Here is a 19,291-nt window from a genome sequence, read left to right on the forward strand (position 1 = left end):
AGGAAGAGAACATGGGGATCTGAGAAATATTTTCAGACAAAGATTTTCATTGATAATTTCCACCAGCAATCCAATAGAGTTGACACTTTGCTGAACCACATTTCTTCTCTTCTTTTTTCACAGGACACAAAGAATCTTCGCATATTAAGTCAACTGCAAGCCTCACTTGTAAGCTCCGAGATACTAACAAATAGATGAAAAGAAACAAAGAGTATGTTTCAGTCACAATAATTTTGATTTGAAACCAGGTGTGGGAGGACCCTGAGCTGAACTGGAACATGTCCGTTTACCCGTTTGACATGGTGACACTGCCGGTGGATAAAGTCTGGACCCCGGAGCTCTACGTCACAAATGGGTAAATTACCAAACATAATCTATGTTTATAACTATCATCGCGACGTCTATTAACGGACTTGTTGATACTCATCTCACACGTCTGTTGTTTCTCACCTGCGTAGAATAACGACCACCATGACACACAGTTCCCGTGATCTGCTGGTGCACAGTAACGGCACCGTGGAGCACTCTGTGATGATAAAGGCGGAGGTGAACTGTGAGGTCAACCTGTTCAACTATCCCTTCGCTAGTGATAAATGTCCTGTTGCGATCCAAACCTGGGCCAATGAAGGTGAGTACACTAATACAAATATATTTAATACAAATATTATACAGCGTTTAATTGAAGTTTTAGAACAGATTGGGTGTTCAGTCGTAATGTGTTCATTTGCTTAGTTTCCTAATTTTACACGTGTTGATTCTGAAGAAGATAATGATTCATTTTCTATTGGCCATGAATGGTTGTGCAGTTTTTGGTTATCTTACAGCTTGATAGCTTGATTGTTGTTTTTTTTTCACAGTTATGCTTTTTAAAAATGCTTCATCTTTTTGGATAATATTCTCAGTACTACATTTCCATAATAATGTCAAATGAGGCTACATTAGTTGCTGTTATAGCTTTACACACCAGAATCTCAAACCAAACTGTGAGAGGGCATGTTGCATTATGGGTATTGTAGGCGCCATGTTTGGATGTAGGCAAGGAATGAAAAATTGAGTTTTACATCTTTTTTGAGTGTGTCAATGCTCTGTCAGTGGAGTGCTCTTTTAAAGAAGCCATTTCATTCAGGATGTGGGACAGAACTGGTATTTAATGAAGTACGGCTGATTGATGGGAGCCATGGAGATTGGACTACCGACAAAGTGAACCTCCAGAGAGTGAGACGTGACCGCAATTACATCCTGGTGAGTTTGTGAGCGTTTAGAAAACTCATTCAAACTTTACTTATAGGTAATAATTCACGCAATTTCGACACCAGTAATCATCAAACTTTCCGCAGTTCCAGCTTCTGTGTTGTCCCATGACACTCTGTTTGCTACTCCTCAGGTGTCGTTGAGCCTTACAGTGACCAACCCCTTCATAACATTACTGCTACCCAGTATGCTGATCATCTTGACCGACATAGTCAGCTTTGCTCTGCCGCTGGGAGGCGGCGAACGCAACTCTTTCAAGGTCACGCTTGTGCTCAGCTTCACCATGTTCCTCTTCATCCTCAACAACCAGCTCCCCGGAGAGGGCCAATGCAGCCCCGTCATCCGTCAGTCAGCTCGCACGCCGTCACAAACACTCACAAACCAAATACAAGCGACCGTATCGCAGTTGGAGTCACTAACTGTCTTGTCTGTGCCGCAGGAATCCACTTCTGCGTTTGCCTCATCCTCTTGGTGGTGAGCATGTTGTTTTCCATCGTGGTGACACGCTTGGCCGCAGAGGGCCGTCTCCTTTTCTGCTGCTACTCCAAAAACACAGCAAACAAGGACAGGAAGGAGGACGAGGATGAGGGTGAGGAAGGCTCAACTGTTCAACTAATTCTGCAATGCAATACTTGATGTTGATATTGAGAAGGGTATTTTCATGCTCACGTCTATATTTTTGCCTGTGTGACCTGCTCTGACTGCGGTTTCCTTCCCTACAGAAGTCAAAGCTGACATGAGTGTCAATCAGCTGACTGGCTCAGAAGACAACAGTCAGCTGCTCAGAAAGGTGGTCAACTTCCTGGAAGCTCTCGATGCCAAGACACTGGAGAGTGACAGAAATCAGATGTTTGCTGACAAAGTGGACAAGACATTTTTCTGGTTCTACTTTATTTGTGGCACGATATACTTTATTGCCATGACCAGTGTGATGGCAAAATATACATGTACAGTTGACCATCTGAATTTCTGGTCTGATATTTAACACACAGCATCACTATAAAAACAGCTAAAACTAGCTCTTCAAATTTTAACGCGTTAATCTCAGCACACATTTATTAAATTTGATTCCATACGTGTTTAACCTCACCTTCTTTGTATTTTGTTAAATACTGTGGTTCTTATTTGTACTCGTAGTTAATCTGAGTGAATCTCATAGATGTTTGATAAAGATGTGTTGTGGTGTATTTATGAAAATCAAACAATTAAAGGAATTTATCCTTCACTCCCGTAATAATAAAATATATACTGATTGAGGGCTTCGAGGGCCCCAAATCAGTATCAGTATTTAGGGCTCTTTAGGTGTTTTTAAAAACAGATTTAAAAATGTGGTTTATCTGGTTGTAGATGTTTTTGACTGAGGCATGTGCACCTGTGTGAACTAGGATATGATGACTTGAGTCTAACTCATGCTGTGATCTCAAAATGTTCTGCTTTATCTTGTATGTCTGAAACTTTGTTTGATGTGCTACTACTGTCTTGGCCACTCTTGTAAAGGAGATGTTTAATCTCTTTGAGGCTTTTCCTGGTTAAATAAAATATGCATTTTGTGTCACATAATTTATCTAAGTATTAGTGGTGCAACCGGCTCACAATGCAGTTTGTATTGCAGGTTTGGGGTTTCAGTTTGATTCGTCAGATCTTCTGATATTGCATAAAACCGTCTGCTTATATTATACAATGTCTATATCAATACACATGTATTAAATGTCAGGAGAAGAGGGATGAAACTGCACGGCCTCCAGTAAACACTGTTCTGTCGTTGCCACCTAGTGGTGTAATCGTTCACTGCAGACCTGCTGCACTTTATCCCTTTAGACTTAATGCAAATTAAAACAGCAGTTGAGTTGAATAATTCACAACTTTGTAATGAGCTGAATATATTGATTGGTTTTAATAACATAATATTAAAACAATGTTTCCACAATGTCATCTGGAACAGTTAAATATTCAGTATGCTTAGATAACATGATCACAGGACCAGTGAGCCTTTAGTGAGATTGACATTTCCACCCATAAATGATGGCCATACGTTTATTATTGTATTTATTCATTTCAGTAAAGCAACAATTTCAGAAATGTCCAGGGCAAATCCCCAGTGTCTGTCTAAAATCACAACCAAGTGGCACTTATAAGTAAACATGATATACTTTACCAACTTCTCCCAACCTTACCCCAATGTCATTCATTCTAATCTTTAAAAAAATAAATAAAGTTTAATTAAACCATAAAGCAACAGTATAACGTTAAGGTCCACACTTTAAAGTTTAAATGGTAGGAACAATAAGGTAACATATTTATAGCTACATATTTATTGTCCCCCGAAGCCCTCTTCACAACAGTATAGAGTACATTCAGAGATGCCGAGTCATCAAAAGTTACAAAAGTTTTAATGTAAAAATAATGCTTTCATTTTTCTAACAATACAACTGCCTTGATCTAAATCCCATCAGGAGTCCAGCGTTCAAACATTACGGCCTTAACTCCTATTTTAAAATAAATCGCAGCCTTGTAGATGTTGTGGTAAACTCAGTTACCATAAAGGGTTCACATTTCACAATAACCTTACATCGGTAGAAATGATGACTACCTGTCCTCTGAACTGATGTGCTGCCAAAACTACTGTATGGAATGTATTCTCAAAAGCAAGTACTGTTTTTTGTATTTGCATCAATGGAACGTTTGGAAGTTATTCTTAGATGTATCAGTCAATGATTTCAGAGGGAAAGAAAACACATACAAAATCAGTTGTATCAAAAACTTGAATGAAATACCAAAAACCCTGTTCACCCTCAGAAAAGCCCCACCGGTATCGAGTAGATCTAACGTGTCCGTCACACTGCCGAAGGTTCGACACTTCCTCTTCAACTCAAGGTTCCTGCGTCTTTTTCATTGCCTTTCATGGACGAACAAAACAAATGCAAAAGTTAATGCATCACCGTTAGACGTAAATGTTCAGCGTTTGTAACCTTCACGTACCTGTTTAAAAATCTGGCTGCCAAGATAGTTCTGTGCTATGTTTCTCAGGTTGGTCTGTCCACCCAGCTTGCACCTGACGTAGCCGTACAGGTTGGCCCACTGCAACACCACGCCCATGACCACTACAGCCTGGGGCCAAGCACGACAAGACGCGGACCGACAATTGGCAACTAATAAAGACGGAAATGCTTCAAAAGTTGACTGTCAATTTCAAAAGCGCTAAACTCACCAGCCACTTGATCTTGAACGAGATGATGGTGCTGAACACGAACACTATCCAGAAGACGGGGCACACGATGAGTCCGAGCCAGAAGATCTGCGACTCGGCACTGGACACCGGGTTCCGACTTTGCGGCTGAGAAGAGAAGTAAACAAGGATTCAATTAACAAAAAAAAACTGTCTTTGGAAACGCGCCTGTAGATTCTTTACTGTTTTATTTAGGGTTTTATCTGTTTATTTACACTACTTTGCTATGCGACTCTGTGCACTTTAACTGTCTGTTGCTGTAATCTTGCAATTTCCCAACTGCAGGACTAATACAGGATTATCTTATTTTATCTTATCTTATGTTCCTCTGGTGACGTGTGATATTTCTAAAGAAGGACAATGGAGCTGTTCTATGTTACACTGTCTTTAATTGTCTAATAAGGTCATGCAGATAAATTACGGTGTAATTTAAAGGGCTATGCACAAAGAAATGTTGTCACTTCTGAGTTACAATGAACATCATTGTGTTTACTTCACTTTGTAGAGAGTTGCTCGCTGCCTCGGTCACACTGAATAATAGTCATTAAAAAAAGGAAACGTGATGAGGCTGTTTAGCTTACAAGAGATGTTGTTTTTTGCTAGTCTATCAGGTTAATGCATCTGTCAGAGTTAACCTGATAGACTTTTGTTAGTCTATCAGGTTAACGCTCTTGACGTGAGAATCCTTTGTTAAGAAAACTTTATTTTTCTCTTGGGCTGGAGAGAGCGCTGTGTAAATGCCCGCCAGGCCTTTAAGGGTTGTATATCAGATGTCTTTGTGCTTACCTTCCTGGACTCAAACACCCAGTGGCTCTTTCCATCTTTGTCCACTTGATTCCACCACCGAAGGCCAACCAACAATCTGCCCGATACATTCTGATGGGAAAAGAAACGGGTCCTTTTGATTTGTTTTCATCATTAACAACATACACATCATGCACCTCTCCAAATAGTCACGAAACAAGTAAGGTGGAGATTCAAAAGACAAAAAAATGAAAGAATCTATTAAAAAAGAATAAAAGTAAAACTTGATCTGCAAAAAAAATAGAAAAATAAATGCAGAAAGGGGAGTTTTTTTCCACATATAGGCTACATTGGACCAGGTTCAGACCACCTGTCTAAGTAGAGAGTAGAAAGAAAATACACATAAATCAAAAGGGCCACTGACGCATGTGGATAACGCAGCCAAAATAATGCATTGTCCATGCAGGATACCGTTTTTCAGATCATTTATTTAACTAAAAAACAAGCAAGCAAACAAACAAAAGAACAAAGGAACTCCTTGAGCTGTGCTACGATAGGCCTACCCAGGTGCAATCTGGTCCTGTACCCGTCTACGCCTATATATAAACCCCAAGTGGCCACAGCATTACCCAATCAATAAACCAAAACAATCTAAAGACTAAGTAAACCTAGACAACTACAAATAATTAAACTAAAACATTCTGACCCAACTAAGCAAACAATTAGAATAACTAAAAAATACTACTTAAAAAAAACTTAATATCCAATAAATAGCTCCTAAAGGTGTATTATGCATTATGGGTTTCCATATCTGGTGACCCAGCTGACCTGCTCACCTTCACGGTCCAGAAGTCACATGACAGCAGGAGGATGATGGTGACCATGCAGACGATGAAACGACTGCTGAAGATGTCACACAGTAAGTAGACCAAGATGGCACTTGTTCGGAAGAAGAGATGGAAGAAAGAGACCAGCGGATGTCTGAAACATTTGAGAATAAAAACGTTTGGTCAGAAGATGACGGCCACTTTGGGACAGAAGCATGCAGCACATCTCACCTGATGTTGGACTTTCTAGCCCCTGTGATACCGTCATCTTCACCAAAAAGAGGAGCGTCTTGCGAGTCCTGTTAACGTTTAAAAAAATAAAAATAAAATCAGGTTAATGCTAATGCTCATCTTCCAGATATCTGTTAGCGGCTTTTTTGTTGTTTCAATCTGGACAGTCACAGATATTTAAGTCAGAAATATTGATTTCAACGAGTTGCACCATATGAAAAAGCCAAAAGTGTCCCTAAGTGGCCACAAAAGTCAAGTTTAGGATAGATTACCTGTCGCAGCATGTTGAAAGGTCCGGATGTATTTCCTGATGACGTGGTTGTAAACAAAACCTTATGCGAAGGACCCCAAAAGAAGGGTGGCTTTAAATGTGCCTGACTCGAAAGTAAGACGACCGATCAGCCCAAATAAATAGCAATTTCTGCTTCTTGTATACGCTCTTATGATTTTATGTCATATGACATTGTTCCAGTATAGAAAAAGGCTTTTATTTCAAGCTTGTAAGATCTTCCAGACGCTATAAGAGATTGTTTATTTAGTGTGTGTAGTAGAAGTGACTCTTTCTGTTGGTTTTATTACATTTTTATTTTTAACACTTTTTGGGGGTATTTTGTACAAAATCACACCCAAATGTAAGTTTAAACTCAATACACTTTCAAATATATACATGCATTTAGTTTTACTAATTAACTTTGATTAACACAACATAGTAGGATGTTCACAATCCATGTTTAAATGGCCAATCAACAATAGGTTTACACATATATTACACCCCAAAAAACTTCCAGAACAGTATACAGTAGATTCAGAGCCTTGTAAAGTCCCCAAAAACATATTAATTTCAGCTACAACTAACAAATGTTTCCATTATAGATTTAAGATACTAATTCTTCTCTGGATTAATCAATTAAATATTTGCTCTACAAAATGTCAGAAAATTGTAAATTGTGGTTGACCACTGCAGCTGTGTACGTACAAATAATATTAATGTTAATAATAATTGACACAAGTATTTTCTTACTCAACTCTCTGTTTTGCTTGCCCTTCTAATACACGTGCTGAGGCTGAAGCATAAAACATGTCACACAAGATTAGTTTCGCAATCATTTGTTTAACTTCTGGGAATAATATTTTGAAAACATTTAGATTGTTACACATCCAGGCTTTAACATCACGAGCGACATTGTTTGACAAAATTGCACTTCACACATTTATTGAGAAACAACAAAGAATCATCCAAACAAACTACAATTTATAAAAAAACATCTTTATATTGTCAAAAGAGTTTGCTGCATCAGCTCCTGCAGCGTTATGAAGTCAGAAAAACCTCAAACAGACTAGCGACTGAATGCATGCGGTAAAAAATGCCAAAGGGAAGTCCAACATTTACAATCGCAGCCCACATGTTGAATTTGTAGAATTCCGTTTCAGTGTCGTGGTCAAACTGGGGTCGAGCACCGAATGCCGGCATGATCCACAGCTGTCAGAGGCGGAGAGGGGAACAGGTTTAGCATTTGGTGAATTTTCAAGCAGTAACTTTGAGAGTGTAAATGAGAAGGTTACTCACGATGCCGTTGCCCAGCAGTAGAAACACGCAGACCTCCTTCAAAATCCGCCTCTTCCACAACAGTTTGGGCCTGTGCTCGGCCGTGCGCTCGTGCTGGCCGTTTGCTGTGAGTTCCGGGCTGGGCTTGGCGTCCATGTCGGTTTCTTCGTAGATGTTTAGCTCTTTCCTTGGCTGCAGCACGTACGGATTAGCAACCACAGTGACGGGTTCCACCTCGTGGAAGGGCTCCCGATGTAGCCCTTCGATGATGAAAAAGTTTTGCAGGCCGAGTTGGATCACCATCAGAATAGCCCAGGCCAGGTTAAGCCTGTTCAGGTAGCCTTTGGCTCCGGTTGCAGCCATTGCTACGATGGTGAAGTAGCTGATGATGAACTGGCCCAGCGAGGCTCCAACCAGCAGCCCCACATCCAGGCTCCGTGTGGGGTTCTTCTCTAATACATGCTCCCTGTGGTCCACCTTGTAGATGGCACAGCCGATCACAGTGGCGACGGACATCAGGGTCACAATGACTATATTCATGACAAAGTGCATCATCACTGCTCTATCTTTCTGGTCATCATCACCACTTCCATTAACCATTTCCATCTCATATACGATGAAGGTTGCCAGGCCCGACGCCACTAAGAGAAGTCCTGCAACAGGACCGAGAAATACATCCTTTAAACTGAATTTGATGTGGTGATCGTGTTCTTCTGTTACTCTGCCAACATTTTTCCACATGACGTATGCCATGGCTGAGGCAAAGAGACTGTACTCGATGTTGAACGGGTACAGGTAGTAGTAGGCCTCCTTGAAGACGCTGCATGAAGTGTGGCTGCACTTGCATGCGTCGTCACCATAACCCGCTGTAAGACATGACAGGGCACAGGTAGATGTAAGTATTATGTTGCGGTGCTTTACTCTTATCTGCTTTGATTGATGTGTGTTCTTTAATTACCTCTATTGATGTAACTTCTTCGTCCTGAGAGTTTCGTAGTGTTGCTGGGATATTCAGGAACTATTGTTTGGTGAAGGGACTCCTCAGTGACCGCAGTCATCCACACAACTAGATTTGTGGAGAGGGTGAGCATCAGCCCGCAGCTAAATAAGACCAGAGGGAATCAAAAGGAAATAATGATCAAACTAAAACAATGTTTATTTTTATTAGTTTAACTTGTTATCTAAGTTAATGTAAGATTTATACTAACTAATACTATTATATTAACTTAAAAAATGTATCTACCATTATTACAGTTTAGTGCTAAAACATCTCGTCCAAAAGTAAATTATAGCCAGAAACTATTTTTATAACAGGTTAATAGTTGTTGTTTTTTTCAAGTTAAGTGTTGTGCTATTGAATAATATTTTGCTTTGTTTTTGTTTTGTTTTTCACTGTTAAAACATCTTTCTCATATCTGGGCAATTGTGATAAGCATTTAACAATTTTTTTTCACATTCTATCAGCCAAATGATGAGTCAACAAATCAAGAAAATATGGAAATAATTGTGCATCGCAGCCCTCTTACAGATAAGCAAGAATTGCATATCTTGAGGTTTGCAAATAAGGAGAAACTTAAGGAATACATTTCAGCAGAGAAAGACCTCACAATAAAGAAACTGGAATCACAGGATATAATGAATATGAACTATATTGCAGAAATGAGCAGACCATATTGTAACGGACTGAGTGTCACCTCTTATGCTGTACGTGTTATATTGTGTTTACAGGAACTAGTTGTTCTAAATAAGAAGACTGGTTATTGTAAATACTGGGTTCAGGAGGTCAGTAAAGGTCTCATGAGTTGTGTAGGTGTGAAGCCAGTCAGTCATCGTAGCTACCCGCTGAACTACTCTAAATGAAGATACTCTTACTTCCAGTGAGTGTTTACCTACCGTGTAATGTTCCTTTGTAGCTGCACACAGGCCTTGGAGTGTGTCCACAAAAAGTATGTCTGCAAATTGATTGCACAATTGTATTAATACTTTTTGCAATGATTCAAAGTTGCGTAAATGAATTAACGTCTTGGTAATGTGCATTTCACCTGCACAAGTACGAAGACAAGTTGCACCAGGGGAAATGCAATCTTAACGCCAGATTCGCAGTGGAGGTATCCCGCATAGCTGGCGATCTTGAAAATATCCATGACGATACTGAGCACTCCAAACAGCACGAGTCCTCCTGCAGCAGCAACGAGCAACATTAATTGGACATTCTCAGCAAATAAAACCACTTTAGTCTGATGTGTACTTACCCCGGAGCCACACAGGTCCAGCATGGCCGTCCTTGTAATCAACAGCATTTTCTGTCCTGGCCGTGTAGATGACATAATAAACCATCCAGACGGAGGTGAGGAGGAGGAGGATGATGAGGAAGATCTGCAGGTCAACGCTGCCGATCTTTACATTGTTTTCCGCGCTGCCGCTGACCAAGGCACAGCCCAGGATCAAAATGTTCACACAAATGATCCCGGACAACATCCATCCCCAGTATCGACCCTTCTCCTTCAGGGCTACAGCGGAGGGGATGTTCAAGTCGGGCTCGCACGTGTCCTCCACTGGACCCGGCGCATTGATGTTGTTGGACAGGTGGGCCTCCTCCGTCTCCCTGTCTTTGGCCGTCATGCTGCATGGTTCACAGGGATGGCCATCGGTCAAACAGTCGCATTGATAGCCAACGTTCAAACACATCCTTCTCTTCTCTAAGGCCTATTCACAAATGAGTCGCTGGCTGCAGCGCGGTTCCGCCTGAGACTTTACAGGTTTAGCAGCTACACCCACTCATTAGCTCTCTGTAAAGGCAGATCCTCGGCGAAACCTTTTCACGGATACAAACGAGTAGTTTCTAATTAGCATATTGAATTAAATTTGCTCTGTTTCTCAAAGCAATGCATGTGCTGATTAGAGTGAGGATTCACTATCAGGTTGACATGGATAAACTGTAAGGAAAGTCCTCCACATTATTCCTCTCCATCTCTTGATACATATTTAACACCTGGACAGGTGAAATATAATAACGTGCGTGTAAAGACCCCTGTTACCAAATTGCAGCTCGCATGACAATCCGACAAAAGCAGTGACCTTCTTATAATGACAGCAGGTCTCAGAGTATCTGTAAGCCTACCTGATGCAGTGTGATCCTGAGAAGCAGTCCGAGCCTTCATGGCTTTTATATGCCGACAAAAACACCGTGGTTTACTGTACAGTCATAAATGTCAATAAAACTGTTATGAACAACACCATATTATTACCAAACACAGCGTGTTTTGCACAAAATACACATGTAAAGTTCAAAAGATGTTTCTACGAAAATCCCTTTCTCACGAATTCCAAAATAGAAGAAACCGGTTTCCTTTCAGATAAACTCAGTTTTCTTTAATGTAATATGATACATGTGCAATTTGGGCCTTTCTTTGTTAAAGTCTGTAGTATTCTCAAAATGTGCTCTAAATAAGGAAAAACAAAAATGCAACAAATCGTTTTTTTTTTCATTATCTTTTTTTTTGCATGCGTATATTTTAAAGGCTTTATTTGTTGTCTTGTTCAACGTGATGTCCGTTTTTCTGCGGCTGACCACATGCATCTGCTTCAATAAATGTGAAACATCTACATTCTCTAAACAGGCGTAGCATATGTAAATATCTTATCTGCTTGTTTCAGTGCTTGAAGGGATTACTCCCAGTTCTCATTAATGCACTGGCTCAGTAAAGAAATGAGCTTCTTGTCTCTGGAGGACGCCTGAGGTGTCGACCATGAAAAGCCTGGCCACTTTCTGTGCCTATTGTTCTGCAAGTTTCAAAATATATCCGAGAACTTCAGTGTCGCTGCATGTGTCCTTTTCATCGGAGTGGATCTGAGAGTGAGGGACTTTTTTCATTGTAACACTCCATGGACTTGTTTGTCTTGTTTGTCTGCAGTAATGGAAAGTTTTAAGCGAGAACAATAGTTTATTCACAAAAACGCTGACAAACAAATACACCAGTGACTTCTCTTTCTTATTTGTCCCAATGAGACATACTCCTGTGTTCTCAAGTATCTGTGCAAATAACAACTTCAGTGCAGTGTGTCAGTTTCTTCCTGATGGATGAGTTTGAAAGGTTTCAGACATGTTTCCATGTCGAATAGAAACATAAAATATAAATATTCCACCAAATGCATGGACATTTTGTTTTTCCATCAGATTGCATTACAGTATATCTTGACTAAAGAGCTGCAATACACAAGTACAAACCACATCATGGACATTTCATCAACACCTCTCTAAAACAGCACAACTAAATAGTGTCACCTTAATGAAGGGAGGATTAATGGCAGCACTGTTGCATTAGATGACTTTTTTTTTGCTGGATGTGATCTGATAAACTGGCAACTGAGGGGATATTATGTTTTTACAGCTTATAAGGATATTACGGTGATTCTTGAGCCTCACCAGACGAGAGAGCAATGGTGACATAATTAGATTAAAATAACTCCTCAGTTAGGAGTGCAACATTGATTTATCTTTGATATTTAAACACTCTTTTTGTCTATTTGTTAGATTTTCTTGAAGGTATTTTATGTGGTTTAATTGAAGGTCCACCTCGGCCACGGGGAGCACTGTTACCCACCCGCGTGAGTGCACCGCGGCGTCCCTGGATACCGGTGACGCGCTCCTCCACAGACCAGGAGCGACTGGCCCCGGGGGAACTGCGGGACACATCGGCACTTCAGCCGGTCTGCTCCCACTTACATCGCCGCATGACGACGACGATGGTGGTGGTGGTGGTGGTGGTGGTGGTGGGGTTGATGAAACGCAATGGAGTCGAGCAGGGTGGATTAATTCTGCACCATGAATGACAGGTACCACAAGGCGGCCCGGGATGGCTACCTGGACCTGCTGAAGGAGGCGACGCGGAAGGATCTCAACGCGCAGGATGAGGATGGCATGACACCGACGTTGTGGGCTGCTTATCACGGCAACCTGGAGGCTCTGCGGCTGATCGCAGCGAGGGGGTGGGTAGAAAACAGTGGCGGCTGTGTGACTTGTAGGGCGTGTGCGTAACACGGTGTCCATCTTCAGTAACTGTAACAGTAAGTGTTGGGTTAAACGTTTTAGAGCAAACATTTTTATTTCTTATTCCAAATAATGGTGATGTCAGATTGGGCAGAAATAGGGAAACAAATACCATATAAAACACAATATTATTGCAATATTAATATGTTTAACAATAGATATATACACATTTAGCAACTAAAGTAATTGTACACCAGTGACAATGTAGGTCACCTTTTATAAAGTCCAACACGTTTCCTTTTTTTTAAAACTTTTACATAGGGGCCCTGATACCAACAATAACCTCAGGCTTGTCTGGCCAAGAAGTGGCCTCTAACCAGTTTGGTAACAATTCAGTTGTATTCAGGCATGTCTGGACAATACCCAGGGTTCAGGCTAGAGAGTGGGGATTTCAAGATGAAATATAGTTAAGCACATTATTTTCAGGAGGCACCTTTTCTGAGACCAGGCTTTTTTTTGCATCATACAATTCAGACATATATGTCCTATTCAGTGACATATTTTACTGTATAATAGCTAAAACATTTATGCAGTCCCATAAAGAGACTTGTAAGATATATATTTTCACTCATTCCTGAATTATTAACTTTTATGTAATAAGAAGCATTTCATTTAATCAATTCTAACTACCAATTTGATGTCATCATAGGCAAAAGAAAACGAGTCACCAAATTAACAACAGGTCATTTTAGGAGTTGCATGGTATAAATGCTGCTCCAGCAAAGTGTGCAAATGTTATTGGTCATCACGAACAGCTCGTTCCTGCTTTTTTTCTGGCTGACCTGGTTTGCTGTCAGCCAGAAAAATGAGGCCCATTATGAATCTGCTTGATTGAGTAAAGTGTGTGAGAGACGTACTGCAATGTGAGACACCATCATTCATCAGTGTTTGCTTTACTGAATGCAAAATATCTGATTTGAGGACTTTTTTTAATTTTTTAAATTTTTTTTTTAACAGTTTTCCTAAAACACACAGGCAACAAAGAAAGACTTCCAGTCTACGTGATAATTCTAAATTCACTATTTCCCACGAGAATAAGTGCAAACAAGCTTCAGGAGGCATTCTGCTGCCTCTGTTGATGGCATATAAAGTCCTGATTGACACAAGGTATTAAAATTAAACATTAATAGCTGCCATAATGTTTCACAGAGGCCCGAAACTGGTGAGACCCTGGGACATAATGAAGATAAGTTTAATACTGCTTGACAATGTCATGGGAAAGATGTCATGCAGTGCTATATATGACAAGTATATTGCACCGGGCAACCTGCAGTAACATCAAGCTGTCATAGGAAGTGAAGATACAGCCCATGATGTGATAAAGAACAGGGGAGGGATAAGTGGGGAGAACTTGCACCACTGCAGTCAGCATTTTACTCGGACAGACATAAATTATGACTCATAAAGCTGTCATGTTAGATGGTCGCCAATGCAAAAGCATATTTTATAATCCGAGGGTGATAAATATTTTTTTTCTCAAAATGAAAGCTAATAGCTATTTGCTGTTTGTCTTTCTTTATCATCAGTTTATAGCATGTTATGATCCTTCATTTCAGCACAGGACTAACAGTGCAATTCCTTTGTTTGATTATTGTTTTATTGTCACTTTCTGGGCTGTTTGGAACATGTTGTCCATCATGCACAATGATGACAACCATTTCCTCATACATTCAAACTCAAGGCCCTGATCCTCAAGCTGGGTTTGCTTTCTAAACATGTTGAAGCCAATCCTGTGAAGACGAAACAAATAAGCCAGGGAGCTGAAATCAGAGTGAAGCTTCACAGCTAATCGCTGCCCAGGCTGGGCTCGGCAGATCTGACACATTCCCTGCAAAAACCTAACAACGCAATCCATCAATAATACATTTGCCCTTCGACAGTAGCTTCACATCCATCGTATCAAATATTCAACATGTCGGGGTTACATTGGAAGACAAGGACAAGACAAAAGCCAATTTGGTAAACATGTCATTTCAGGGTTGTGTGCTTTATAGATGAAATATAAATACAACGTTTAAACCGTTTTTACATTATTTAGTAGCCATGGACACAGACACGCTCTATACCATTAATACATCCTGTTAAAAAAACAAACAACATGATCAGTTGGACGCTTGATGGAATACTAAAGATTTGAAACTGAGAATAATAAGTAAGCATGTGAGCCGGCATATTGTAAATTTGTGAAGCTCATGATGTGAAAGAAAAATAAGAAGGCTCCACACACATCGGTCCTCCACATGATCCAAACAGCTGTGGTACTGTCAATGTTTTGACTTGAGGAATTCAGCGTGACATCACCAGCCATGCACAGTTGTGCTTTTTGAGTCAGGCGCAACCTATTAGGCCTCCCCTGAAACTGGATACAGGTAGTGTAGCATTGGCGCTGGCAAGCATGTGGTCATGTTACAGAAAAGGCAGCAACAGTGTAGCACAGAGAGAGGTAACTCTAAGGTCGTGTACTGTCAGCCAAGGGTAAACATTGCTTATTGTTTTATTTATGGCCCCTGCATAAAAGTACATTCCTTTCACAGATTGCTTTTTTTTTATCAAACCCTGTTTTATCCAAATGGTCAAAGCCTTAAAATAAAAAAGAAAGAATGGTGTATAAGATCTACCGTATGGTTGGTTTTCCAAATGTGGTATTCAGACTATAAATTATTAAACAAGGCCCCATTAACAACCCACGGATGGCAGGGCAGTGCTGAAAACATAATCAAAAGATCATATGCTTACTCATGAGTGAGTCATCTAAACAGAGGTCCGGTATCATAACCTTACTAACAGTCTGAACAAGAACTGGAGACATTTATTTAGTCAATGTGAAGTCACCTGATTCAAAGTATAGTATCTAACAACTTTCTGTTGGCCCACAGAGGAAACCCTGACAAGTGTGACATATGGGGGAACACGCCGCTCCACCTGGCAGCTGCCAATGGTCACCTCAACTGCCTTTTCTTCCTGGTGTCTTTCGGCGCCAACATTTGGTGCCTGGACAACGACTATCACACGCCACTGGACATGGCCGCCACAAAGAATCACATGGATTGTGTCCGCTACCTTGATACCATCGCCACCAAGCAGACGGGCCTCAACACAAAGCTGGTCGGCAAGATGAAGGACCGGGCGTTCCGCGATGCTGAACGGCGGATCAAGGAGTGTGTGAAGATGCAGAAGAAACACCACAAACGCATGGAGCGGAGATTTCACAAGGAGACCTCGGAGGCTTCTGCGTCAGACGTCATGAGCTTTTCCAGTTACACCAGCAGCTCCATTAGCCACAAGCTGCATAACTTCAATGCAGCCACAGTCAGTGTGCCATATTCTCAGGTCAGTTTGTTTAGCATGTTGGCATGTTTGCTATAAAGCACCAGACACACATTCCAGCTCAGGGTGAAAGGATTGTTGTCTGTCGGTAACACAATTTTGGTATCGGAAGGGTTACTATTTCCACTTGTAGTCCGAGTGGTATTGTTGACCAATCACGTTTGAACGGGCTTTGGTTTAATGCAGGTAAACAGTCCATGTGGAGATTAGAAAAGACGGAATGCATTGGCTGAAATCCAATCTGAGGATCCGACTAACGTCTGATGAAGATTTAACCTTTAATTGGTTTAAAATTAGCTTATAAACTGAGAAAATCAGACAGGTGACTGGAGAGATATTGATGGAAAAGTAAAAGGTTTACCAAAGCTTCAATTCATCCTCTGGACACCATGAACGTCTGTTCAAAATGTCAATGCAATCCATTCAATAGTTGTCCTTTATGTAATTAATAAAGAGAATGCCAACTTCATTATGGCATAGAGGGAACTAGACGAGTCACCAATGTAGGTATACATCATCTGGGGACTATGAATGTCAGTATTAAATTTCATGACAATCCATCCAATAGCCCACTAGCACAGCCCAGCATTGTGACATGAATTGAAACCTGACATTTGGTTACGAGATTTGTTTGGAAAATCGTTTGAGATTGTGCCTGATTACTGTATTTATTCATGTCTTATTAGGCTACCCTTCATGCCACAAACCGAGGAAAGACAAAGATTCAGAGGAAGCTGGAGAAGAGGAAGCAAGGAGACGGAACATTTAAAATCTACGAGGACGGGAGGAAGAGTGTGCGCTCCCTCTCTGGACTTCAGCTGGGCAACGATGTCATGTTTGTCAAACAGGGGACTTACGCCAACTTAAAGGACCGTGGCCGCCGCAATATCCGTGACATGTTCCCCAGAGAAAATTACGATGCCATTTCACGTGCCATTAGTGAGCCGGACCTCCACGGGCCCGATGTGGACTACTCCGAGATCAGCACTGACTCGGGACATGATTCCCTGTTCAATAGGCCCGGTCTGGGCACCATGGTCTTTCGGAGGAACTATGTGAGTGGGGGAATGTTTGACATCGGTGGTCGGGATGAGGACAGTGCAGACCGGTCAGGCACTAATGTGCGTCTGCGCAGTCGGCTGCAGCATTACCCCAGCGCAGATGAAGACAGCATCGGCAGTGCACGCAGCCTTCAAGAGAGGAATGTGGAGGAGCTGCCATGGGAAGAAGTCGAATTAGGGCTGGACGATGATGACGAAGCTGACACAAGCCCTCTGGAGGTCTTCCTTGCCACACAGAGCATGAGTGACTTTGTCTCCATTTTCAAGAGGGAGAAGATCGACCTTGAAGCACTGTTGCTGTGTTCTGATCATGACCTCAAGAGTATCCGCATCCCCTTAGGACCAAGGAAAAAAATATTAGATGCCTGCAAGACACGGCTGGAGACCATAGAGGACCCAAACTGCATTGAGGACACAACACTGTGAGTGACCGGATCTTTAGTCATACACTGTTGTGAGGAAATATTTGGGCATATAGTTTGTTATTCTGTGTTTGCACTTCAACACAAATCATCTTCAGTTACGAACCGTTTCTTCATGGTTTTCTTCTTCGTTGTCGTTATTCTGTCCGGCAGATAATACAAGTTGCTGTTGATATGGCCCCCCCTGCCATGTGCTCATCCAGGCTTAAAGGTCAGTGGAGCATTGCCGAGTGAATGTCACGTATGGACAGAGAGAGCGCAATGATTTGCCTCTCCCGGTACCTCAGTGGTAACAAAGCAGAAAGGACACTGTCGAGAGGAATATGTCAAGCAGGAAGAGACAAGTGTGAGACAAATCCCTTGCAGGATCCTTTCACAGCATCTTGTTAGCCTCAGGAGGATCACTGCACATATATCTGTGTGTGCGTCGGTTAGAGTCCGCTGCACTGCATGTTTGAACAAACTGAAAGGCAATTGTCAGAGTGCAGTGTTCACTGTATGCCATTTGGCATATGCCCAGAATTTGTTGGCCCCCGTGGGGTAAATCCTACCACCTGATGTGCCTGCATTGCTCGTGCCTAAATACCTTTGACATTAACTTTATTGTAACTTTATTATTAACTGTCTCCAATTGCAATAGTCTGAGCAACATTTTCACCCAGAGCCACTCGACTGTTTCCTTATTCCATGTCTGTAAATGTTTACAGCAAGCCATGTCAGTCCAAGTGTGGCTCACTGGCAATGCAGGCCAATTGTTCATGGAGATTACTATTCTGATTTACTGTAGAATGTGAAAGCACAATATATTATAATACACATTATAGCATGTTGCAGTTCTATATTTTGCATGTTTAGTCCATACATCTTTATTAACCTTTGTATATCATTCATGTTGTTCTTGACCATATGTCTTCCATGTGTCTGTATCTTATATTTTTAAAATAGCATCTGCACAGGCACATATGTTAATGTTTTTAATTTCATTTTTATAACAATTAGGTGGATTTTAAACAATAAATACTAATGTTTTAATGCTGTCAATTACTTGATTCACTGATATAGATCCATTTGTTTTGCTCTTTTCACTGCACTCTACTGACTATATTTCATCTGCAGATTAGCTCAAACTGGAAACAAACTGTACAATGTGCCTCTATGAAGGAGGGCCATGGTTATCATTGAGGTCATGTCTTATAATCACATTTTTCAGAGATTTAATGATTCTACATGGTTCTGTGATGACACATACGTTACACATTTTTTAAGGAATATTCTGATGCTTTAAAATGTTCAAAATTGTGACTTGCTTTTCAAGCCTTTTAGGAAAGTATAGTATAGCTTCTACTAGAATCACAGTACAACTAAGAAAGTGCAGGAAGAGGCTCTGAAAAAACATTTAGATTATGTTGTAGGTTGATACAAATCTAATGAAACAATTAAATTAAAAAAATATGAGTATGTATAAAGAAAATAATAATTGAACTATTCAGAACATTTCTATATAGTTTAGTTGGTAGCTAAATTTAGATGGTTGGGATTCTACTGGGAATATTTGGCCTCAGTATTTCTAAAACCCTTCTATAAGGTATATAGTATACTCACTCAT

At 40.9% G+C, this 19,291-nt stretch overlaps 3 protein-coding genes across 5 annotated transcripts; 1 reads left to right on the forward strand and 2 right to left on the reverse strand.

Annotated features, from left to right (window-relative positions):
- Nucleotides 1-3,205: 3,205 nt before the first annotated feature.
- Nucleotides 3,206-6,583, reverse strand: zgc:112148 (uncharacterized protein LOC550424 homolog). Of its 2 annotated transcripts, none has more exons than XM_068578733.1 (7): nucleotides 6,552-6,583; nucleotides 6,280-6,347; nucleotides 6,058-6,202; nucleotides 5,264-5,353; nucleotides 4,503-4,585; nucleotides 4,231-4,400; nucleotides 3,206-4,147 (listed from the first exon to the last, which is right to left on the reverse strand). In XM_068578733.1, exons 1-6 carry the CDS (start codon nucleotides 6,561-6,563, stop codon nucleotides 4,235-4,237), a joined length of 564 nt encoding a protein of 187 aa, XP_068434834.1. In that variant the 5' UTR covers nucleotides 6,564-6,583; the 3' UTR covers nucleotides 3,206-4,147; nucleotides 4,231-4,234. The 2 variants fall into 2 exon arrangements, with proteins under 2 accessions (XP_068434834.1, XP_068434833.1); XM_068578732.1 differs by having other exon boundaries at nucleotides 4,231-4,359; nucleotides 4,460-4,585.
- Nucleotides 6,584-7,224: 641 nt separating this feature from the next.
- Nucleotides 7,225-10,513, reverse strand: LOC137786995 (proton channel OTOP2-like). The gene is made up of 6 exons (XM_068579171.1): nucleotides 10,078-10,513; nucleotides 9,868-10,004; nucleotides 9,719-9,777; nucleotides 8,784-8,926; nucleotides 7,847-8,691; nucleotides 7,225-7,759 (listed from the first exon to the last, which is right to left on the reverse strand). Exons 1-6 carry the CDS (start codon nucleotides 10,511-10,513, stop codon nucleotides 7,589-7,591), a joined length of 1,791 nt encoding a protein of 596 aa, XP_068435272.1. The 3' UTR covers nucleotides 7,225-7,588.
- Nucleotides 10,514-12,617: 2,104 nt separating this feature from the next.
- On the forward strand, nucleotides 12,618-19,186 carry ush1ga (Usher syndrome 1Ga (autosomal recessive)). Of its 2 annotated transcripts, XM_068579348.1 has the most exons (4): nucleotides 12,618-12,814; nucleotides 15,752-16,205; nucleotides 16,889-17,685; nucleotides 17,839-19,186. In XM_068579348.1, the coding sequence occupies exons 1-4, from the start codon at nucleotides 12,651-12,653 to the stop codon at nucleotides 17,840-17,842; spliced, it is 1,419 nt and encodes a 472-aa protein (XP_068435449.1). In that variant the 5' UTR covers nucleotides 12,618-12,650; the 3' UTR covers nucleotides 17,843-19,186. The 2 variants fall into 2 exon arrangements, with proteins under 2 accessions (XP_068435449.1, XP_068435448.1); XM_068579347.1 differs by lacking the exon at nucleotides 17,839-19,186 and having other exon boundaries at nucleotides 16,889-17,689.
- The last annotated feature ends 105 nt before the right edge of the window (nucleotides 19,187-19,291 follow it).

This window comes from Clinocottus analis, unplaced genomic scaffold, assembly GCF_023055335.1.
Source record: "Clinocottus analis isolate CAN_PGR_092001 unplaced genomic scaffold, fCliAna1.0.p SCAF_16, whole genome shotgun sequence".
In the NCBI taxonomy this organism is placed as follows: Eukaryota; Metazoa; Chordata; class Actinopteri; order Perciformes; family Cottidae; genus Clinocottus; species Clinocottus analis.